This window comes from Bubalus bubalis, chromosome 5 (assembly GCF_019923935.1).
Source record: "Bubalus bubalis isolate 160015118507 breed Murrah chromosome 5, NDDB_SH_1, whole genome shotgun sequence".
In the NCBI taxonomy this organism is placed as follows: Eukaryota; Metazoa; Chordata; class Mammalia; order Artiodactyla; family Bovidae; genus Bubalus; species Bubalus bubalis.
In genome coordinates, this window is record NC_059161.1 from 7,459,709 (window position 1) to 7,483,141 (window position 23,433).

The following is a 23,433-nucleotide window of genomic DNA, read 5'->3' on the forward strand; positions in this document are numbered from 1 at the left end:
AGCATAGGAACCGAAAGGGGAGGAGCGGAGGAAAGCAGGTGGCTGAAGCTGGTTGTCCGCCGCCTCTCCTAGCGCCCCTCCGCTTCCCCACGTTGTGTATTATTAAGTCCAGTGTCCCACCTGACCCGGAGGGCAGAAGCAGAGCACGCGGCTCCGGAACACCGTTTGATTTGTTTCTGGAGAAGTTCACTTTCCTCTCCAAACGAAACATCTCAAGATTAGCGACGTGCTTTGCAGAGCTTCACTTGTAGGTGGTGCTGTAAAGCTTTTTTTCACTTTGACCTGCCTAAGCCCTGAATCTGAAAGGCTGAATTCCGAGAAGTGGGTGGACAAGTGTCCTGGCCAAGGTTCGTCATCTCTAAATAGGGCGTGAAGGGCATGAGTGTTTTCACTCCCAACAGCTGTGTGCTATGTATGCTTCTAGGCGCTGGAGGTATTGGCAGCTAAGAAAACAGAGCAAGAAACCCGCCTTCGTGGAGCCCAGGCTGTAGGAATTCAGTTTGCTGACTTCACATGAGAAATGGGAGTCAGAGATGGAGAAGCTTTTCAATCTGGTCATAAAGAAGAAAACGTTATTTCACCGAAAGGTTTACCAGCGATATGACCCATACCACGAAGGGGAATAATTTCTTGGGAAAAATTCACATCTAAAGAAATGGCCCAAACTTGTTGATACATGAGCAGAGTAGAGGCTAAGGGGAACTGCGGGCACCTACCCTGGAAGTTTCACTCCTTGCTGTACCTTGGGTCTTCAGACTGTAAAGAGAGACCACTGTGGAGTGGAGGCGTGGCCAACTTGGAAGGAGGACCGGCTTATAGGGCTCCTATTTTAATGTTCTTAGCTCAGAGGGAGTCAGAAGCAGAGTAGAAACTAATTTCAGAATTTTTTCCTTCTCTGGGTTTATTTTCCCGTAGTAGTTAGCAATCAATCTCTCAAAGGAAAGACTTATTTAGTTCATTCATTTATTCTGACAAGAAATATTTGAGAACATACTATGTACCAGGTACTGTGCTGGGGCTGGCGGCACAGTCCAAGACACACAGTCCTTACCTCCAGCAAGTTTGCAGTCATGCAGGACACAGATACTGAGCAATTACAAGGGAATTGATTATTCTGAAAGATAAGTGTAGGGTGCTCTGGGGACATATAGCCAGGGACCTAATTATATGACAAGGGACCAGCCCAGACCCAACATTTGCCCTCTCATTTATACCTACAAGTAGTTTGGGGGGTTTTTTTCCTCAGACGCCATGAGAAGTCGTCATGCGCCATTTCACCTCAAGGTTGGGAGGGGGGAAATGTTCTTTTTTGTTTCGCTTATCAATATAATGTGGTTCGTGTCCCAAACCACATGCAGGCAGTTCCAGAGTCTGCTTTTGAACAGGACGTGCAGATCCAGACTGTGGCTAACCCAATGGGGAGAAGGGTAGACAGTGAAGAAAACCAAACGCTGGTGACACCGCCTGAAGGCGCAGAAGCAGAAAACACCCAGGGAGGCTGAGGTGGAACAACCAAAGAGAGAGCAGACTCAGTCTCCAAGAAAGGACACCTGCAGCAGGACCAGAGAAGGAACCCTGAGGGAGACCAGTGGAGAGCCCTGCACGTACTCTCCCAGTGTTCTGCAAAGGATAAACAACAAACTCTGCTATTGGGTTAAGGCCTCATAAAACCACTCATTCATTCCTCTGACATATTCATAAGCTTTTCATTACAGTCACATACTAAAAGTTCAGTCTTTCTTGGCACCTAAACACTATGCTCTACACCCTTTGCCAGCTCACATTTTCTGGGCCCTCATCCAGATGGGCAGCCTGTTAGCATCACGTAGAAAAAGGGGACGGGCCCGGCCCAGATCCAACAGTTATCCTCCCAATGTATTTACTGTGGATTTTTTTTTTTTTTAAACTTTGAACTATACAGACACAGAGGCAGCCAGATGTCAATTCCAAATCCCTCACTTCACCCACTCAAATGCTCCCAAAGTATTAAGTTTCTATACCTTGCATATTTCCTGGTCTCTAGAAGCCCAACTTATGCTCTCAATTGAGCACTCAGATTTCTCTTGGTCATACTTTAGTAACAGTAGATCGACTAGGTCCCTTAGAGACCCGAAAACCACAGCTTAAGCATTCCGAATAAACAAGTACCATTGCTATAAGGGGAGCTTATAGTTTTTGAAATAAAGCTAGCCCAACTTTTTAGCTAGCTCAACTTCAGTATCAAGTAGGAGGTGGCTTTAAGGATAGCAGAGCAGACATGGACTTTCTTAATACGATATGGCCCAAAATAGGTATCAGTATTCAGGATTGGGGCCTGCAACCAGAGACTAGCATCTTGTTTTCCATTTGGGGCGTGGAGTTTAAATTATGTAGAATTTCACCGTAAAAAGAGTAAAAGGGTCAAGGACAAAGTGAAAGAGAATACCAGTTTGTGGTAGCCATGGCTGCAATGTTCTGCACCACTCTTCACCTTAATTGTTCAAACCCACCTACCTCCACCCAGGAGGGAAACGTGCAGGTTTGTACTACGTGAGTTTTTTCCAGAAAAGCACTGCCCAGGCCTTCTTCACGCTGCCCTTAACATATTCAACACCCTGTTTTTCCCAACTACAAAAAATCCAAACGAGAGGAAAACATCTCCATGCACAGAGGAACTGTCCTTGTCTCTTCTGTAGTCAGATGCATTTGTCCTGCGGGCCCAGCTTAGTGTCAAGTCTTCCTCAAAGAAGGGAAAGAAGAACAAGGGAGCTTTATCCTCTCTGAAGGCTCTCACTGAGTCATAGACTCTCATCTATCTCTCTCTCACACACACACAGAGTGGTACAGACATACCTCATTTTATTATTGTGCTTTGCTTTATTGCACTTTGCAGATACTGTGTTTTACAAATCGAAGGTTTGTGGCAACCCTGCATCAAACAAGACTAGTGGCACCATTTTCCAACAGTATTTGCTCACTTCATGTCTATGTGTGACATTTTGGTAATTCTCACAATACTTAAACTTTTTTTGTTATGGTGATCTGTGATAAGTGATCTTTGATGTAATGCTTGCAAAACCTTTATAACTCATTGAAGACTCAGATGATGGTTACCATTTTTTAGTTAAGGTACGCACATTTGTATTTTTAGATATACTGCTATTGCACACTTAGACTACGCCATAATGTAAACATAACTTTTATATGCCTTGGGAAACCAAAAGATCTGTATGACTTGCTTTACGACAATATTCACCTTATTGTGGTGGTTTGGAACTAGCCTGGCAATACCGCCGAGGTATGCCTGTATGTGGTAGCAAGTTGAACACCTGACCACAGAATCCCTAACCTTTTTCTATGTCAACAGCTTCCTTTTAGAAGCTCAATTTGTGAGCTTTTACTCCACAGGCTGGGTGACTTTCAGACTTTGGCACCTATTTCTATTTAGATATCAAGCTTAGTTCCTAAGCAACCAGCTGGCACCCCTCCCTCTTTCTTCCCCCATCAGGGACCCAGCCTACTATACTAGCATAACAGGTCAAACGGAGATCAATCCTGGACAAATCAGTGCTTCAGGGGACTTTAATGAAAGCAAAAAAAAAAAAAAAATGGCGCAAGAACAAGGCAGAAGGGTTCTGTTCCAGGCAGTCTTGCCTTGTACAAATAGAATGAAGTCATCAAGTCAGAATCTTAAAGCTGGCATTATTTCAGGCATCATTCTAACTCCTTCACTTTACAGTAATGAATATGAAGCCCAGAGGTTAAATGACTTGGTTCAAGGTCACCCCCCTGGAAGCAAAGCTGCAGTTAGAACCCTGTTGTCCAGACTCCAGGCTAAATCTCCTTCTATTGATACTACATTATACTGGCAGGTTTAAAGAAGAAGAGGAAAGTATGAAGGGTGATTTTTTTCATAAATTAAATCAAGTTTAAAAGCTAGACATACTTGGAGAGTCAGAGACTACTAATGCTGTTAGAAAGAAGAAAGGCTTGAAAGCTGGTTAAATCTGAAAAATAAAAAATATTCATATGTACAATATTGTAAAAAAAAGGAAGATGGCATTCATGATTACTGGGCTGGCAGAGTAGTAGGCAATTGCATGCTGGGGGCGGGCTGCATAGGCTGCCAGCTTTCCTGGGTTTGCAGGATGCGGTACAGCTGCTTCAGCTGAGCAACGATGTTATCCTTGATGTCTGGAGTTGAGATCTGCAGGCGGACACTGCCACTGTCAAAGGATCGTGTGAAGTCACCAGAAAACATCTCATAGATCATCCGAGCCACCACTGGAATGACCTGTTCAGGACACAGAGCACACAGGTATCCTCTGAGAAAAAAGTTCAGAGAAAGAAAAAAAAACCCAGCAGGAGGGACCCAAGGTTGAAGGAAGGACTAGTGAGGCCATGGGGAAGTCCCCAACTTTAATGTCTAGACACAGAATATGCTTTCGTCTCTCTGGACTATCCTGCCAAGGTTCACTTTAGAATTTGGTTCAGATGAAGGTAAAGAACCGAGAGGCAGCATCACATCACATACCTAAATAAATAGCTGCTTATTGACAAAGACTTTTACCCAAATTTCATCTGTTCACAGCCAAACCCAAGTGGTCTTGTTGCCACTTTCCAGAATATGTCCTTAAAGCAGCTCAAAAGACTTCTAAAATTAAGCTTCTGCAAGACTCTAAAGTCAGTGAGAAAACAAAGTCTCCCGTGAATCAGTAATTTGCCTTGAGGACCCTCTATTCTCCAGCCTGGTTCTACTGCACAATACAAAACTCTGTTGCTACTCCGTCTAATAGGATTAAAATCCACACAGGCTGATGGATACCTCAACTCAGAGCTCAACCCCAGACCTACGGGCTAAAGCATTGATAAAAAGGCAAAGAGTTGTTGACATTTATCTCCTCACCTGAACCAAGATGAGTTTCCTTTCCTGGGGTTTCCCATCTGGCCATTCTTCCCCGAAGCATAAGTAGATCTCAAATGGTGGCTGCTTCTCTATCTGTCCCTTCTGGTGGGCAATGAGATCTGTAGAACATGGAAGGGCAGTTTGGTATACTGGGTCATTCCATATCCATTCAGTAAATACCAGCTTATGTTCTGTTGTCTGGCATAGTAGCCACTTGCCACATGTGGCTACTGCATTTAAATTCACTAAAAGTAAATGGTTCCTTAGTCACATTAGTAACATCTACATACTCAACAGCCACATGTGGCTAGTGACTAACATACCAAACAACACAAATATAGAAGATTTTCATCATTTCAGAGGGTTTTATCGGACACCACTTAAACTAGACTTGGGGTTCAAATCACATTGGAAAATTTACATCTCATTCCTCTCCTTAAATATACCTGCTTGAATTTGCCATTCAAATATGTCCCAAACAAAAAGAAAGACTATATGTTTAACCAATTATGATGAGTAGGGTCACCTTCTAAAGTGAAGGATAAATAAGTTGGTGGACTCTGGGGAGCAATGAAAGGCTGTGTCCCTCTTCTGCCAACGAAGGAACCACAACCAACCTAAAACTGTCTTCAAATATATAGCTTTGGAGAGGAACGTCCTTCTGCCCCAGTCACTTTTATTTTTCAGAATCAAGGTTCTCTTCTACCTTGACTTCTTGCCGAAGAAACTGTTTCTTTAAGACCTTTGCAGAGCCAGGAGAGGCGGGGCAGGAAGAAGGAAGACATACTTGCAGGGAGCTGTTCCCACCCATCAATCCTCTGAAAAAAGACTCACCACTCAGGAACGTTTCCAGACAAAACAGTTTGACCTTCTTTTGTCTCTCAATCAGGTTGGGGGCAACGAGTGATGGGGCACATGGCCCAGACCAGTACACCTTGCACTGGCACAGCCTGATGGCGTAGATGGCATGCCCGCTGACCTCCAGGATCAGTCCTCTATCCATGACGTCTAGCAGCTTGCTGGTGAACAGCTTCTGCTTCTCATTGGTGATGTGCTCTGGCCCCGGGAACTTGACCTGCTCCAGGCTGACGGGACCAAAGAGCTCCTCCTGGTCAGGCATGGGACCCAGGTCCCCATAGAAAAGCCGGCAGCCTTGGGGGTTGCTCACGGTCATGGTCTGCCCATACTCCTTCCCACGGTACTGAAACTTGATGTCCAGGTCAGTCACTGCAACATAAGACAGGACAGTGAGAGTCCTGCCCCACCGCTCTGCCTGTCCATCCCTAAGACTCGTGCAAGTCCATTAGGATCAAGCCACCTTTCAGCCAGCGTCCAGGAAGGCCACTGGCATAGTTATGCTTCCTGCAACACAGGGAGACATCAACATATCCTGGGAGTATTCCCTCAAAAGGCTGCCTTGAAGCAAACAGTTCAAAGTCCATCTATACTATCTTGGTTCAATCACCACTCCCTAAGAGCTAGAATTCCTCCAACCAAAGTTCTGGGTCCTAGTCTCCCCATTTTGTTCTGAGTCTTTACATCAATAGGCGTTGGAAGGAGCTGAAAAGACTAAGGCAGCATCTGGTTTGTGTTATCATTTTTGACTCACTGTTTAAAGAAACCAGAGAGACAATAAAAAATACCAAGCCATCTTTCTGAAAAGTACACAGATGAGCACACACTCTCGATCTGTTCAATAATACATCACAAAAGGACACAGTTCACAGCAAAGTAAATTTTCACTCAGCAAATGTCTATTGAACGCTATAGGTCTTATCAAAGCTATCAGCCTCTTGGACAAAATGGTAGTTTCCCCCCACCCCCGGCCCGCCCCCTACCGTGTGTATCGTGAAAGGGAGAGGCAGGACATTGATTCTTCACTGAGATGGATTTGTGCACAATTCAGAAAGAGAGATTTTCTGGATCCTAAAGCCCCTCAAAACCCAAGAGCCTCCTTGACCAAATCCACAGTTATTAACCTCCCTATCCCACAACTAACCTGGTCCCCAAATATCCTAGGCAAACTGATAAACCCAGGCCTTCCACCCACCTAAGAGGTGAGTAACACAGAGCTGCACAGCAGCCAATCAAAGGATCTTCTTGGGCAAGCAGGTATGGGCTAATGTTTCTTTACTTCCCCGGTGACTCATCAGCCAGCCAGGAACCAGACACAGAGGCTGCCTGGGGGACTATTCTATACAAGGCAAAGAAATGGAGGCAGAAGGTGGGGCAGGAAATGGACTATAATAGGAGCTGAAGATCCAGTTAGAAAACCAAGGCTTACTTACTAGGGAGTGAGCTGATCCACAACTCTGGAGAGCTATAGAAAGGCTGTATAGGCGCCTGGGGCACTTCCATCTCCAGAGGTTCCGTTTTGGGCCACACTGCTTCAGGGCTGCAGTTGCCCACACTGGCTGGTGCTATGGGAGAACCTAAAACATAAGGCTGTGGGTGAGCTGGCGGGGTACCACTTACATACCACCTGGGTTGGAGGCTCTAAAACCTTAAAGGTCTAACACTGGACCACAACTCAGTGTAGCAGCCCATCAATAATGCCCCCAACAAACACCAAAAAAAAACAAGGTTCTCCTGCTTCTATAACTTCTTGTTAGCTCTTGCATCGACTCATAATTCTGACAATGTACATTTGCTGATGACTAATAGACAAGTGAGTTTTCTCTGGGATTAAATTAGAATGGGTATGAATGTGAGGTTCCCTGTTGCAAAATTTGGGCCCAGCAATTAAATAGAAGTTGGTTGTCTTCTGTAAAATGAACTCAACTAAACTGGTTGATTAACTTTGAGTGTTAATACATAGAAATTCATTTAAAAACAAACAAATACTTTATATGCATGAAACTTCTAAAAGGATACTCAAGAAACTGGTAAGATCTGTCTCCTCTAGGAAAGGAACTGTTTAGAGAAAGGATGGAAGGAAAATCTTTCAGCTGATTTCCTTTTTGTAACATTATGAATTTAAACCATGTAAGAGTATTATTTATTCCAAAGTATCCAATTAAAGAAACTGAGGCTGAAAAGGTCAAATGACTTAATTTTAAGCCCCACAGTAGCAAAGTGAAAAGAACTTGAGAGAATGAAAAACCCATCCTATTTCCCTGCTATTGTCAAAGTTGGCTCAATCCAAAGTTTTCAGACTTCTCCTCCTAACCTCACCTTTTATGCATCTATTCTTCAACAATTCTTCTTTCTCTGCCCAACAGCTCTGAAATCACAGAGGTTAATGTTTCTTTGATCCTTTGTGTACAAGTCTGGTTAAATCTATGTACCCGTTTTACTTTTGTTTTTAATATATGCTCACATGTTTCCATAAAGGATCCAAGGTGGCCCGTAATATAAGGCCACACAACAGAATCTTTAATAAGACATGAAAACAAATAGGAAATCAGAAAAATATTTTTTAAATAGTAAAAAAAAAAATAAAATAAAGTATATATATCCTGGAAATGAGTTGTATCCTTTTAAGGGGAGAGAAGAACAGAATGAGTCAGCCAAGGATTTGGGAAAGGATCTCATGTTTCCAAATGTCCAAATCTTAAAATTTCACTAAATGGGAATGTAGCTGTGGCAATATTAGCCCGAGTGAGCTCTATGATGACTGTCTTTACTCTTGGTTGCAAAGTTATAAATGACAGAGTAAGTGAAGGAAGACAAGCAGACAGGTAAGAGTCATTTCTTGACTCTCCGAGGAAGGGGCATCATCTAGAGTAGGGTATTCCAAAATCCTAAAGGAATCATCTTGCTATACTGAATTTTCTAGGTGGCAAAATTATCTCATTTGACCCATAGCAGCCAGGTAGCACTAGTGGTAAAAAAAAAAAAAAAACAAACTTGCCTGCCAATGCAGGAGACATAAGAGATTCGGGTTCAATCCCTGGATTGGGAAGATCCCCTGGAGGAGGCATGGCAACCCACTCCAGGATTCTTGTCTGGACAATCCCATGGACAGAGGAGCCTGGTGGGCTACAGTCCATGGAGTTGCAAAGACTGAAGCAACTTAGCACACACGCACAGTCAGATGGAACTTAGAAAGGCAGTGAAAAGCTGCTCAACTGAATGCAAGTCACGTGACTAGCAGTGTGTCAATGGAAAGTTCAAGCAAAGATGCTGCAGAAGAGCAATTCACCCTGTGTTTGAAAATCCTCAGTACAACGGAAATGCAGTACCTGCTCTGTCACGCAGTGACCCTCAAACCTCTCAACTCATTTTTCCTGGGAAGCTGAATTCAAAAGGTTAAAAAAAAAAAAAGATAAAAGTCTCTCTAGTAGATAAATTTTATCAGAGCCTAGTATTAAGAGCTGTAGAAGCCACAAGGGTCCCATGATACAGTCTTAGCAGTGTAGACCCTGTTAAGGGAGTGACAGAAAATTTATACCAAGACAAACACCAGAAGAATTGGCCTACAATTCATGAAAATGATGTCTGCACTTTGACCTGAAGGAAATCAGCAAAATTTATAACAGCTGGTATATTTGTATGTGCAATTGAGAATGAATTTCATTTTTTAATTTCTCTGAATTATCGCATAAGACTCAGAAGATGCTCTCTATGCCTAGAAGCCACCCCTACAGGGATAACCGGGCCTAGGAATTCCTTTGCCTATGACCCCTACTTGCTAACAGACTGGCAGCCTGGCTACAGGGTCCAGTCACTGCTCCCAGGGCAGCAGTCGATATAGTGTCAACAGTTGCGAAATGAAAGCCCCTTGCCTCCTCTTCACCCCTCCGCACCCCTCTGTCACCCCACTCACCATTGATGTTCAGGAAGGGGAAGGTGTCCTGAATGGGGACGTGGTGCTGTGACTGGTCCAGCTCATCTTCCTCATCTTCTTCATCCACATCATTGTCTTTCTCATCCCAAGGAGCAGACCCAGTGGATCCTTCCCGAAAAGCAGACACACAAGCCCACAAGCGAGCCGCTCACTTTTCACTGTCATCCTGGTAGCTGACCCACTGTTCAAGCTAGCCACTGCCAGCACAGAGGCTCCTGGGGTTCAGCATGCACCCCCAATGCCCTAGCCAAAGTGTGGGGACCGAAGGTGTTCACCACCCCCCGCCTTCCAGCTCTTTCTCTAGAACCCTAATGTAAGCTCTCATCCCCTCCACTATCCAGGAGCTGCACACCCTATTCCCTTCTCCTAGAAAACTTTTAACTTCTACTCTAAACCTACTCTGATGCATTAACATCCCTTTTAAGGATCCAAGGATCACAGCTTCTCTCCTTTGTAAACTTAATGTGACAACAGAAACTTCCCTCATGGCAGGGCCTCCCTAGATTCACTGGAGGTCAAGTCTAAATTATCTGGCTCTCCAGTGATTTTGCCTGGAGAATCCCAGAGATGGGGGAGCCTGGTGGGCTGCCGTCTATGGGGTCGCACAGAGCTGGACACAACTGAAGTGACTTAGCAGTAGCAGTTGGATCTTACCCTACAAATTCAATGACATTCACCCATCATTTATAAAGAGAACTTATCAGCTTTTAGAATGTCATGTTAATTGATTCTTAGAACAGCCTTTGAAATAGGCAGGAAAGATGAGAGCCCAGGTTTTATAATGAAAGAAACTGAGGCTCAAAAGGTCAAAGGACTTGATTCAAAGTCCCAAGGTAGCGAAGTGGAAAGAACTAGGTTTAGAACTCAGACCTTCCAAGTTTTAATCCTTCCTCCTTCTAAACTACCTGGCCTCTCTTAACATGGCTTCAGTGTTCCACTAAGTGAGCAGGAACACCTTGGTGAGTTTGTATCTTTTGTTCTCTGAGCCTTTCCAGGGACAGGATTTCTTGTTCAGCAGTCATAAACATTCTAAGCAAGGCAATTTTCAAGTCGACTATCTCTTGTAGGGTCTAGCCAGGAACGCAGCACACTGTCCACCTTCTCCCCAGCAGCTGGGGCCTCACCTGGGTTAATGATCGAGCCCTGGGGCTGGGGGATGTCACACACTTGATATATCTTCACTGGGTTCATGGGCACCTCCTTGGTGCCATCATACATCAGGTTGAATTCTCTGCTCTTGTTGAGAGCACAGCGGAGCTGGGCCTTCCATTTAGCTGGGTCGGGGTCATCCACCCCTTCCTGGTACTTCCCTGTCTCCACAGCCCAGGCCTGAAGGACAGGAAACTGCAGTGAATGCCTGCTGTTGCCCAGACACGCTGCAAAGCGTGCCCACCCTCCCGCATGCAGGCACGGACACACGCGGCCCCGCCTGGCCCAACCCCAGTGTACAGAGGCTGCAGCAGGAAACACCATCTTGGAGGACCCGGCGAGGGAGGGCCGGAGTGAGATTAAACCAGATGCAAATATCATCTTGTGAAAAGAGGAGCCTTATCTCAAGCATTGGTTCCAGCTGGTGACTACAATGGCCGTAATGAAGGGCTGAAAATAAAGAAACATCTGAAACAAATATACACTAAGATACTAATGGTAACTTTGAAAGCAGGAATGCAGATAATTTGTTTTGTTTTGTTTTACTTATTTTTTTTTTTTGACATGAGTTGCTTATATAACAAGAATAAAAAGGAAGATGGCGTATGATTTGAAGCATGTGGTCTTGCTGTCCCTCCCCTTCCGTCTTCAATCTGATGCACAAATAACTGCAGAAACCTAGTGCCTTTAGGACTAAAATAGCCTGCGGGAGGGCAGGACACGCACTCTGAGAATTCAACTCGCCGCAGCGGGCGGCGGAGGGCCTCAAGTCCTAATAAACTCACACTGCCTGCCTTTCCCTACTTTCTCAAACTCCCACATTGGGAACATTTCTCTGCAAACACCAGTGGCTGGTGGCCTGGGCCAAAACCACTGTGGCCTCACCGCTCTGGTTTTCAGTTTCCAGGTCTAACAGGCATCAGCTTTCTGCTTCATGGGCTATCTGCCCTTCCCCACCGTGAACATATTCTCCATGTCCATGCTTTCTTCAGGGCTGTGTAGTACATCCTGGTGCAGAAAGGGGGGGTGTCGTCTGCCGAGGACTCAAGATCAGGAAGCACACGGCAGCCTGTTCAAGCTGACGGGGCCCGTCGCTCGTCCAGTCCCACCTCCCCGCCTCCAATCCTGACTGTGGACTTCTTCCTCAAGCCCAGACGGAGTTTTTCTACCCCGTCCTCTGAGCACTCTGGTCTCTCTCAGTCACTCCCTGCAGAGCCTCACAGTCACAAGGAAGCTTCTTCCAATGGCCAACCTGAATCCTTATCCTCCGAAGCACTCACTTTTTCCTATCTTGCTGTGCAGTATGGAGTGAAGGGGGCTGACAAGGCTGCTGCCCTCAGCGTAGCAGGCTCCATTGCATCCAGCCCCGGGTAGGAGATCTCCACCTCACTGGCCCCCAGTGTCCAGAGAGTCCTATCTCCAGTTGCGCCTGGCGGTGCCTGGTGGCTACCTCTCCCTATTTTCCCCTCCATTTGTTTGACCTCCAGGTCCACTCACTTCTGGCCCCACTCAGCTGGCTTGGGCAGTGCTGACTTTGGCACAGGTCTGCAAATTTCTGTGGCTCCCTGAATCCCTGCCCCTCCATGGACAGCAGCCAGACTAACCCAGAGCCTTTTCTGCTCACAGCACAGCCTCGCCCCTGGGCCCATTCAGACCCTGTGGAGGACCTGAGGCTGATGCAGCAGAGGGTGGTATCCACCACGTGACAGCCACTGTCTTCATAAACAACCCTTGTTCAAACCCATTCTGAGATTCTGGTCACCGGGCAGGTCCCTATTTCTCTTCCAAAAATGGACATAGTCTCTGCATGTTTATGGCAATTTATGAGTCCCTTTCTAGACGTTTATTTCACTCAATTCTCACAACAATCTCGTGAGGCAGGCAAGACTGGTTTTATCCCGATTTTACCGAAGGGCAAGCTAAAGCCCAGAGAGATTATGTGACTTATTCGAGACCACACATGCAAGCGCCAGTAGTGGGATCTGAAGCTGGGACTCACAGCTCCTGGTCAGAAGGGGCTGTCTGATAATGGAGGGGCAGCAGATAGGCCTGGGTTCAAATCCTGGCCCCACCACTATGTGATTTGGGCAAGTTACGTAGCCCCTCTGAGATTCAGCTTTTACATCTACAACAGGAGGGTAACGTCCTCTTTCCAGCATCGTCGAGAACTAAATGAGATAATACACCTAGAGTGTGGAGCAGACACCCTCTTAATTCTGGTCATCACCTCGACACCCTTATCCTGCCAAAGGCCTGCCAGAGCTTGGGATCTTTGAAGGCACCCTCATTCTCCTCCTGACACCCAGACCTCCCCTTAGCATGCCGCAAACAGATGCACAGATATAACTAGGACAGAGCAGCTGCACGCAGCCACCTTTTCCTCAAGCCCTAAGGATTCAGAACATTCTCGTGAGTGGAACCTTCGGGAACCAGCCTCTTTCCCCATGGCCAGCCACCATCAGGCACTTCAGTAACAAGTCCAGCTGCAGGCCAAGGCAAGAGGCCAGACCAGGCCCATCCTCCTTGATGCCAGCTCCAATAATTGGTGCTGGTTTCCAGATGGTTTCCTTACCACTTTTATATCATTATTAAATTTTTAAATTAAAAGCACTGATTTACTTTGTAAGTATTCACAGGCCAATTTTTTCTCTACCTCTTGTCTCTATACCCAATAGAACAGTTCTAGGATGGCCCTCCTTTGAGGTATGAGTCCACCTCTCCTGGCCCAATCTCAGCCAAAACCTGGGGCATCAATCTTGAGAGGTTCAGGATAGAGACTGGATTTCACTTGACTTCCAGCTGCTAGTCAGGAAAAAAAAATGGAGAAACTCATTTCTCCATGTTTTGGAGGTGCAGGAACTAAAGTTACTCAAGAGACAGAAGACTGACCAGCACAGAGAAGTCGGTCTGGAGTAGAGGCACAGGTTCCAGAGTTACAAACCACATAATAGCCCTTCCCACAACTACCTTCTCACTGACTTCCATCTTAGATTTTGGTTTCACTCACATTTTATAAAATGTTACGTGATTCAATCTTGTTTTCAGTTAAGCAAAATAACTCTCACATCCAAGCTATTCTTTAGTTAAGAAAATATTTGTAGAATAAAAACCTGTAATTAAATCACCTTTCATTTTTTTAAGATGGCTCAGGGGTAAAGAACCTGCCTTCCAATGAAGGAGACAGGGGTTCGATCTCTGGGTTGGGAAGATCCCCTGGAAGAGGAAATGGTGACCCACTCCAATACTCTTGCCTGGAAAAAAAATCCCATAGACAGAGGAGCCTGGAGGGCTATAGTCCATGGGGTCGCAAAAAGTCAGACACGACAGAGCACTCATGCATAGATGGATGAGGCAAAATGTTTTAATTCCAAAAGAAACTTGCAGAGGGCCCTCAACACCCATTCTACAGGCTGTTAGGAGCCTGCTACCACTCAGTAGTTCTGCCTGGGTCTGGATAGCCATTTCCAGGCCAGAGCAAGAGCCTTGAGTGAATGAAAGATTGACTGCTGGCTGACCCTCCAGAGCTCTAGAACAGCCTCAGCATACAGGCAATTAGCAGGAGCATAGCCAGTAACACGTGCCATCCCTTGGGATGTGAGCTGAGTACCATGGACCGATGGGAAAGAACAAACAGCCTCGACCGTAATAACAGACATGCCCCAACAAGAGAAATCACTCTGCCTGCTAAGTCTGTCCCCCCAGCCACATCAACGACATTCTGCTGCCTCAGCATCTTGGATCTAGCACCTTCTTCACGCCAAAATTGCAAACAAGACAATAAAAAACCAGAAAGGCCTGAGAACTGGAAAATGTTTCTAGTGAGACCGTAAAAGAAGACCTTTACCTTGAAAATGGTGTTTTCCTCCTCTTGCTGGGGGCTGTGCCGGGTGGCATGTTTCCAGGGGATCTGGAAGCGTTTGGAGTCCCTGTGCAGCCAGATGAGCCCTGGGTACAGGCCACTATCCACCTGGGCCACCAGCCAGGGCTTCAGCCGAACTCTGCGGGGGTGGAGGGCCATGATCTGAGTTGGGGGGAAGGGGGAGAAGTGGGGAGAGGAGAATTAGGCCAGCCCCTGGGAAAAGTTCCCAGCCACTGTTCCCGTATGATAGAGCTACAGTCTCATTAGATTACAGCAAAGAAACTAAATATGGGAATAAACTGTGCTAGGTGGGGAAGAAAAGAAAAGAGGTTAAAAGGTTCTTTTGATTCTTATTCCAAAGCCATTTATTTTTCATGCTCCAGCCAAATCAGACTTATCATGTAAGTAGATCACATTTCTTCTATTTAAATCCTGAGGCAGAAAAATAAAAAGATGATGTCATCCCTGCTGGAACACAGTCCTTCCTGAAGTACCAAGGGAACAGAAGGGAAATTGCCCTTTTCAATCTCATCTCAGGAGAGAGAAGAAAAAAGTTATGGAAACAGCAAAGGATAGACAAGAACTTGAAGCGCGTGCTCTTTTTTTAGACAACTACGGAATGACAGCATCGTGACGAGAGAGAAGTAGGCAAAGGGGTGGGTCCTGGTTGCAAAGTCCTCACTCACATAGATGAGCAGGCAGTGTATCCACAGGAATCTGAGAGCTGCGCCTCAAGTCAGGTTTCCTTGCTCTGAGCCACCCAAAGGTTCTGTACAGGGCGGGGGGAAAGGGGGGGAAGGGGTGTGTGAGCAGGTTATCTCTAGAACAATCCAGTGCTCTGTAACTGAGCTCAGAAGCCCCGGAATAATCAAATATCACAGTGCCTAACCCTAAAGTCCGAAAAACAGTCATGAGACACGCTCCCTACTGTTAGGACAGCCTCCTCACCTAGGTCTGTTTATCTCCCCCATAGAGGCCGAGTGGAACTGATTGGCTACAGGAGCCAGCCTGGGTAAAGTCTGCAATTGATCCTCATAAAAATAGAAGGGCTCAGCACAGCCTAGCAGATAACATTTGGTGCCAGCGGGGGAAACAAAGGCCTGTCCCAACTGGGTGTCTACAGGAAAGAGCAATCCCTGGAGAACTGCTTGCCTGGGATGTTGCATTTAGACTTTTTTTTTTTTTTTTTTTTTTGGTGTTCTTATCTCACTTTGTTTTTACTTTTAGGTGAGAAATTGATGGCTGCAAAACAATGTTCATTCAACAAATATTTGTTCGTCAGCTACCGTGTGACAAGCACGAGGTCAGTTACTAAACACAACGTTTTCATCAGACTGCCTGAAGAAATCCACACTGGAATTGCTCAAACACCACAAGAACCTGAGAAAAGGAAGATAAATAAGTCACCTTCCCACCCAGAAAGATTCCCACCTAAGTCACCTTCCCACCCAGAAAGATTCCCACCGGAGTTGTGGTTCAGAAATCAAACCAGTTGAGTCAGCTTAAATCTCCCCCTCAGAGGAGCTTAGCTGAGGGGGTGGCCCCTAATGCGTCACTTCTTTCCCAGGCCAGCCTGCAAACAAATGGGAAAACACAAACCCAGCTGGGTCACCGGCACTTTAAGAGCAAAGCAGGACCTGCCCTCACCTGAGCCTTCTGACCCAATTACCAAGCCATGCAACTGAAACCTGCCCCCCCTGGGAGCAGAGCTCCTCATGGGCAGGCGAGGTGGCATGGGGTGTTCAAGTGCCCTCTACCCCCAAGTTCTTGGCCTTGTTGTAGGTTGCTCCATAGGGCAGCAAATCAAGCTATCAAACCCTGGAGAACTTTTACCTTATAAGGAGGAGGGAATGCATATCCTCCGCAGGGCAAGTTCTAGCCTTCTCTTCTTCAGTTCTGGCCTGTGGTGATGGGGGGGATGGGGCGAAGGAAGAACCAAGAGAACCGGAAATGGATGGCAAACGGGTCCAACCTAGTAAAGGGCTTTTGAGAAGATCTATTGCAATATGGTCAGCCCTCCTATACTGTTCCCTGGTGGCTCAGGAGGTCAAGAATCTGCTTGCAACATGGGAGACCCAGGTTCTATCCCTGGGTCAGAAAGATCCCCTGGAGAAGGGAATGGCAACCCACTCCAATATTCTTGCCTGGGAAATCTCATGGGCAGAGGAGCCTGGCGGGCTAGAGTCCATGGGGTCACAAAGAGTTGGACACAACTGAGCGACTAACACACTTACTGTAATATGGTCAGTCCTGTGTCTAGGACTGGCAGACATGTGAAATCCACCACTTGAAGGATTGCAGGCTTTGAAGAAGAGAGTTCCTCCTAGTTGATCCACGGCACATCACGAAAAAAATTAAGGCAATCAAGCCAACACAAGGAACTGCACACAGAGTGATGGGGAGGGAGAAGTAGCCACCCATAGAGATCAGTGATTAAGATCTAGAGCCCTGTGTTCTCAGCATTCTCCCAAGATGGCAGCACGCAGGGGCAACCCTGCCCAGCCTCCTCCTCCCTGCCTCACCTCCATCACAGCTAACCCTCCCCATCTTCTCAAAGCCGACCAGTATCTCCACCTGCCACCCAGTAACTAAGACTACAAAAAAAGGCAGAGAGGGAAAATTGGGAGGCAACCAAAATAACAGGGGAAAACAGCTAATCAGACATTCATAGATTGCAGCATCAAGCAGCTATTAACATCGAGGCATCTGAAGAATTTTTATTGGATTTAGGAAAATGTTTATATATGTACTTAAGAGGGAAAAGGCATCATACAATATTAACTGGGTAGTATCTCTTCCATCTTGTAACATAACATGCACTTGTGTATATATGCACATAGAATTTTTAAAAGGAGTAGAAATAAGATATCGATGCAACGAGAAGTTCTTAGTCGTTACCCCAGTAGTTACCTTAGTGATGGTAGGATTGTGGGTGACTTTCACGCTTCCCTACATACTTTTATGATTCACATTTTCCTACAATGACATGTTTTGATTCATAACTTAAAAACAGAACACTACAAGTAATATATATATGTTTTTTTTAACCACAGGAAGCTAAGGCATTTCTTGGCCACTGGGAGGTAAAAAAGATGATGGCCTTCAGCTAATAGAAACCATGGTAACAACAATCCTCTATATCTACATAGGCTTTATAGTTTTCATGTACGCTTTTACTTAATGTGTCTGACCTCATCCTCATGATCTAGAAGTAGTGTTGTTATCATCCCCATTTTACAGCTGGGTTAACTGAGGCACAGCAAAGTGTTTTATCTGGGGCCTGGACCCAATACTTCTGAGTCAGAGTGTGCTGTACCATAACCTGCCACTGCACCCAGCCCTCAAAGTCTCTCCCTTCTTCTATACACCAAGAGAGTAAACCAAAAACATCGACAAAGATCCAAGCAGCACAGAGGGCCAATAAAGTGCTTAGGGAGGAGACTGCATGACATCCACCCTTAAACACACCTAAACCAAAGTTTTCTTTCAAAACACTCTTGCCACCCAAATCCCAAGGCCCACAGAACAACCCTTGCCTAGTTGAATTCAGCTCTGGTTATCTCTAGCCGCCATCATAGCAAAATTCAAGGCCTGAGTCTCCAACAGGTATTCAACCAGCCACAGAACAAAGATGCTCACCCAATCACTCCCCTCACACTGGGCCCTGAGCACAGATGCTTTCAGCCTCCCCAGGGCATGAACTGTCCTCTCTCACACCCCCAGTCCAGGGAACAGGCCCCCTAGAAACACCCGCACTGCCATCTCTGCAGCCCCTGCCCAGACTACTTTCCAGGAACACCCTGAAGCCGAGACTCAGCTGTCAATGATTTTGCTCAGAGTAAAACACACACACCCCCATTTCTTGCAGACAGGCCTCAGGCGATGGTCCTGCTTTTTTCCTCCCTCCTCCTGGAGGGACCTGAAATGCCATCTTCCGAGTTCCCCAGTCTTTCCTCCATTTAGTTCAGCCCTGTTTAGGGGTAAATTCTGAACCTCTAGCCATAATTCCTATGCCCTTCCCCCCTGCTTGATTGAAGTTGGGGGCTGGAGAGAGCTAGCGACCCTGTATGGGGTGCTGGTGTCAAGTGTTATACAAACATCTAAGACTAAAGTACTGTCCTGGGTCGGCACCCCGCGGTCACCAACCCCTACTCAAACGCGCCTTCTTCCTCTCCCTTCCTGGCTTCCACTTTTGACAGCCACCAAGAGAGCAGGGTCGCGTCGGGATGACCCCTTTACTACACAGCAGGCTCCCTGTGAACAGTGGCACCCCGGGCCTACTTTCCAGCCCGGCCTGGAAGAATTTCCCCACTTCTCCACACCCGCCCTCCAGCCCCTTCAGGCGAAGAGAGCCTCACCCCCAGAGCAACCACACCCGGCGCCACCCTCCCCAGCACCTCGTTTGGCTACTTGGAAATCCACGGGTGTCTCCCAGGCCCAGGGCTAGGGGTCTGACGGTGCTAAACAAATTCCAGGAGAGAAAACAAACTGGCCGAAGCTACTGGTTGCCCCGACCCGCAATTTTCCAAAACACCCACCAAGATCAAGGACCGGCTGGCCGGGTGGCCGGCCTGGGAAATCCCCTCTTTGGGCAGCGAGGGCCGGCGGAGTGGCGAGCCGGTAGTACCAGAGGGGTGGAGGCGCCTTAGCGCGCCCCGACGGTGGGTGGGTGGAGGCTGGGAGCCGCGCACTCCAGCTGGGCGGGGAGGGAAAGGAAGTGGACCGAAGCGAGGGGTCGGGAAGGGTCCGGCGATCCCAAGCTGGGACTGACCATTCAGTAGCCACGTGGGCCACAGGGACGGGCATCCAGCCCTAGAGGACATCCCCCGACGCACAGATGTCCCTAGGCAAGCTCTCCTCACCCCTGCAGGCTCTGGAGGGGACCCTTCACCAGCGGGCGTGCCCTCCCTTCCCCAAGCTAGTCTCCGGACTTTGGCGTTCCCACCTGTCTTCAATCCGGCTGCCAGAAGCGAACGTCCCTCCGAACCAAGTCCCCAGGTACGATCACCGGCCGCCACCGCGCTCCTCGACCCGTAGGGCGAGCAACGCGGGGCTGTGCGCTGGTAGGGACTGCGGGCTCCGCTCCCCGCCCCGCGCCGGCCCTCACCTGCCCGGCCCAGGTGCGCCAGGCTCACGTCAGCGGCTCGCCCGGGGACGCCGCGGCCCCCACCTCCGCGGTCCGGCCCCGCCTCCCAGGTGTGGCCCCGCCTCCCAGGTATGGCCACGCCCCCTACGTCCGGGATTGGCGGGTCGCGAGAAATATGATACTCTGTGTTCCTGGGAGGCCCAGGCCCTCGCAGCGCCTTCCCCACCGCCCTCCCCTGCTTCTTATTCAGGCTGAGAAAGTAAACGCCAGGATTCAGGTCTAGACCTGACCCCTCGGGGCTCGTGGGCTTGTCCACTGGAAGCGACTGCGAGGAAATCTAAGTCGAGAAGATTTAGCTCTAATTCAAGAAGGGGCCTCCCTTCCCTTCTGCCCAATAATCACCCCTTCCGTATGGAGGTGGTGCTGGTAGTAAAGAACCTGCCTCCCAAGGCAGGAGACATAGGAGACACGGCTTCAATCCCTGGGTCAGGAAGATCCCCTGGAGGAGGGCATGGCAACCCACTCCAGTATCCTTGCCTGGAGAATCCCATGGACGGAGGAGCCTGGCGGGCTACAACTCCATAGGGTCACAGAGAGTTGGACACGACTGAAGCGACTTAGCATGCATGCATGGAGACGGTTAACTACAAATAAGGGTTTAGAGATTGTGCGTTGGCCCTATTACCTGTGGGCCTGTGTAAATGGAGCAGGGTGTGGGGAAGGGACCCAGGACACTTGGTCCCTTCTGAGGAAAGCCCTGTGGCTTCCAGGGCAGGAATTCTGCTTCTACTCTGCCCCTTACCCCTGTGACCCTCAGTAAGTTCCTTAGATGCTTGGTTTCGATTTCCTCATCTATTCAATGAAAATAATACTTCTGTCTTTTCCAAATACTGTCTGGTAATGATTAAAAGCACGGCCTCTGCAGCCAACTATTGGGATTCAAATCCAACTCCATCAGTTACTATAGACTTGGGGAAGTTTTCCTAAGCTGTCCGTGCTTCGGTGTCTTAATCTGTGAAAAGTGAAAGTCATTGAGTCGTTTCCTCCTCTTTGCTACCCCATAGACTATACAGTCCATGGGGTCGCTAAGAGTCGGACACGACTGAGCGACTTCACTTTCACTTTTCACTTTCATGCATTGGAGGAGGAAATGGCAACCCACTCCAGTGTCCTTGCCTGGAGAATCCCAGGGACGGGGGAGCCTGGTGGGCTGCCGTCCATGGGGTCGCACAGAGTCGGACACGACTGAAGCGACTTAGCAGCAGCAGCAGCAGACTATACAGTCCACGGAATTCTCCAGGCCAGAGTACTGGAGCGGGTAGCCTTTCCCTTCTCCAGGGGATCTTCCCAACCCAGAGATCAAACCCCAGGTCTCCCACATTGCAGGCGGATTCTTTACCAGCTGAGCCACCAGGGAAACCCATGTGTAGAACGATGTAAATAATCATATCTACCTCAAAAGGGTATTGTGAGTATTCAAAAAATTACTTCATATAAAGTGCTTGGAATGATATCTGGCACTTCCCAACTGCAGTTGGGAATACCATTTTTATCGATGTGAAGATAAAAGTACCATAGAGGCAGTGTCTCACTGAATAAACAGAATCTCCTACTATTAATTTTTATTTATTTATTTATTCATTTTTAAATACATATTTTCATTTATTATGAATGATTTTTATAAGCTATTATAAATGGTTCATTTATAATAAATTGTTTCTTTTATCCATTTGCAGCACTGGGTCTTCTTTGCTACATGTGGGCTTTCTCTAGTTGCGAGCAGGGGCTACTCTTCGTTCAGCGTGTGGGCTTCTCACTGTGGTGGCTTCTCTTGTTGCGGAGCACAGGACCTAGAGCACAGGCTTAAGTAATTGCGGTGCATGGGCTCAACAGCATTGACATCCGGGTTTAGTTACTCTAGGGCATGTGGGATCTCCCCAGACCAGAGCTCAGAGCCATGTCCCCTGCATTGGCAGGTGGATTCTTAACCACTGGACCACCAGTGGACATCTCTTACTATTACTTGAAATTCAAGGCCTGTATGTCCCCTAATGGGTGTCCAATAAACGTCCCCTCACCTTTCCCACTGCAGAGAACCTCAGTCCATATAGAGTGCATGCATACAGTGAGCGGAGTACCAGCACGTGGGATGCTGCAGCACTGGGCTGTCACAGGGAAGAAGGGGCACAAGCAGGGTGCTTAGAGACCATGGTGAAGTAGTGTTATGGACTGAACTGTGTCCCCTAAATCCAGATGTCGAGGTCCGATAACCCCTCGTGTCTCTGAATGTGCTCTGACTTGGAGACAGGGTCTTTACAGAGTTAAACAAGCTAAAATGCAGTTATTAGAATGGGCCATAATCAGATATGACTGGTGTCCTTATACAAAAGGGAAATTTGGATGTAGAGACAAACAGACACTGAGGGAAGAGGATGTGAAGAGACAGCGAGGCGACATCCATCTGCAAGCCAAGGAGAGAAGCCTGGAACAGACCCTTCCCTCCCTTGAAGTCCTCAGAAGGAACCAACCTTGCTGAGACCCTGATTTTGAACTTCTGTCCTCCAGAACGGTGAGATAATACGTTTCTGTGGTTTAAGCCCCCCAGTCTGTGCTCCATTGTTCCAAATGCAAACTAATTTGGAAACTAGCAAACTAATATAGCTAGGATGGAGAGCTCCAGATTGGTAATAATGCAGACTGGATTCCTAGTCCAAGTCCAGACTAGGGACACAGCCAGCAAAGGCCTGAAAAGGCAGCAAGGTCCAGAGCCTGAATCAGCCAGTGCTTGTGGCCACTCTTACCTTCATGCAGGGAAAGGGGAGGGCTATCTCATCAGCACAGCCAGCCTATTACCGCTGGTGAGCTCATTGGACAAGCTGTACCTTCCATCTGGCCCAGGTCTGGGCTCCTGAGACCAAACAAACAATCCCCTGCAGGTGTATAAGTGGGATGCGGGGCGGGGAGGGGTGGGGGGGGGGGGGAAGACCACCAGGAGAGTGTCATTTGAGGGGAACCAAAAGCTGAAAGCATGAGCCCACGCACAGACACTTACTTTTGCAGTAGCTGAAATTACCATAACTAAGGTGATTTCTTAGTGATCTTCTTTGGAAGGCACTTTCTTTTTTTTTTTTTTCTTTTTTTTTTTTTTTTTGGCTCCTTTGCATGGCCTGCAGGGTCTTGTTCCCTGACCAGGGATCGAACATCTGAGGACACAGCAGTGACAGCTTCGAGTCCTAACCACTAGACCACTAGGGAATTCCCTAGAGGACGTATATTTTAGAGGCAGAAAATTTGAGTTGGGAGGGCCCTTCAAATCTTCTAGTTTAGGGGGGGAATTAGAGATGTTGTTTGACCCACAGAATTGTTTAAACATCTGGAGATTTCACAAAACATCCAGAGTCTTAGCATCTCTTAAAGAGTTAAATGCCTGGGACAGCTTGGGTTGGCAGCTCCATCAGGCAACAGCTGCCCATTTAAAGGGAGTCTACATGTAACAGTCGGGACAACCCCGCCCAACTGGATTCACTCATTTACTTTAATTGCCTGATCCTGCTGGCATATGACTTCACAATCTCTAGTCCAGATATCCCTTTTTTAAAGGTGAGAAAACTGAAGCCCAGAGAGGTCAAGTGGTTTGCTTGAGGTCACATAGTAAATTAGCTGCA

At 47.4% G+C, this 23,433-nt stretch overlaps 1 protein-coding gene and 1 long non-coding RNA gene across 7 annotated transcripts; one reads left to right on the plus strand and one right to left on the minus strand.

Annotated features, from left to right (window-relative positions):
* The first annotated feature begins 7 nt into the window (after window positions 1–7).
* LOC112585040 lies at window positions 8–2,273 on the plus strand. 3 transcript variants are annotated; one of them, XR_006551021.1, is made up of 3 exons: window positions 8–347; window positions 425–1,004; window positions 1,359–2,273. It is a non-coding gene; the product is annotated as an uncharacterized LOC112585040 (long non-coding RNA). The 3 variants fall into 3 exon arrangements; XR_003109339.2 differs by having other exon boundaries at window positions 24–347; window positions 425–587; XR_006551020.1 differs by having other exon boundaries at window positions 20–347; window positions 425–2,273.
* A 563-nt stretch (window positions 2,274–2,836) lies between these two features.
* Window positions 2,837–19,767, minus strand: IRF6 (interferon regulatory factor 6). Of its 4 annotated transcripts, none has more exons than XM_025285388.2 (9): window positions 19,628–19,767; window positions 15,369–15,451; window positions 14,668–14,844; window positions 10,799–11,003; window positions 9,654–9,782; window positions 7,174–7,317; window positions 5,720–6,112; window positions 4,886–5,004; window positions 2,837–4,273 (listed from the first exon to the last, which is right to left on the minus strand). In XM_025285388.2, the coding sequence occupies exons 3-9, from the start codon at window positions 14,839–14,841 to the stop codon at window positions 4,049–4,051; spliced, it is 1,389 nt and encodes a 462-aa protein (XP_025141173.1). In that variant the 5' UTR covers window positions 14,842–14,844; window positions 15,369–15,451; window positions 19,628–19,767; the 3' UTR covers window positions 2,837–4,048. The 4 variants fall into 4 exon arrangements, with proteins under 4 accessions (XP_025141173.1, XP_025141175.1, XP_025141174.1 ...); XM_025285390.2 differs by lacking the exon at window positions 19,628–19,767 and adding an exon at window positions 19,221–19,581; XM_025285389.2 differs by lacking the exon at window positions 19,628–19,767 and adding an exon at window positions 16,917–17,687.
* Between the last annotated feature and the right edge of the window lie 3,666 nt (window positions 19,768–23,433).

Coding starts and splice junctions, on each gene's coding strand:
- IRF6 (XM_006057017.3), bottom strand. CDS start 14,841: ATGGCCCTCCACCCCCGCAGAGTTCGGCTGAAGCCCTGGCTGGTGGCC. Junction 11,004..14,667: donor AGGAAAACACCATTTTCAAG/GTAAAGGTCTTC, acceptor CCTGTCCTTCAG/GCCTGGGCTGTGGAGACAGG. Junction 7,318..9,653: donor CCCCTTCCTGAACATCAATG/GTGAGTGGGGTG, acceptor CTTATGTTTTAG/GTTCTCCCATAGCACCAGCC.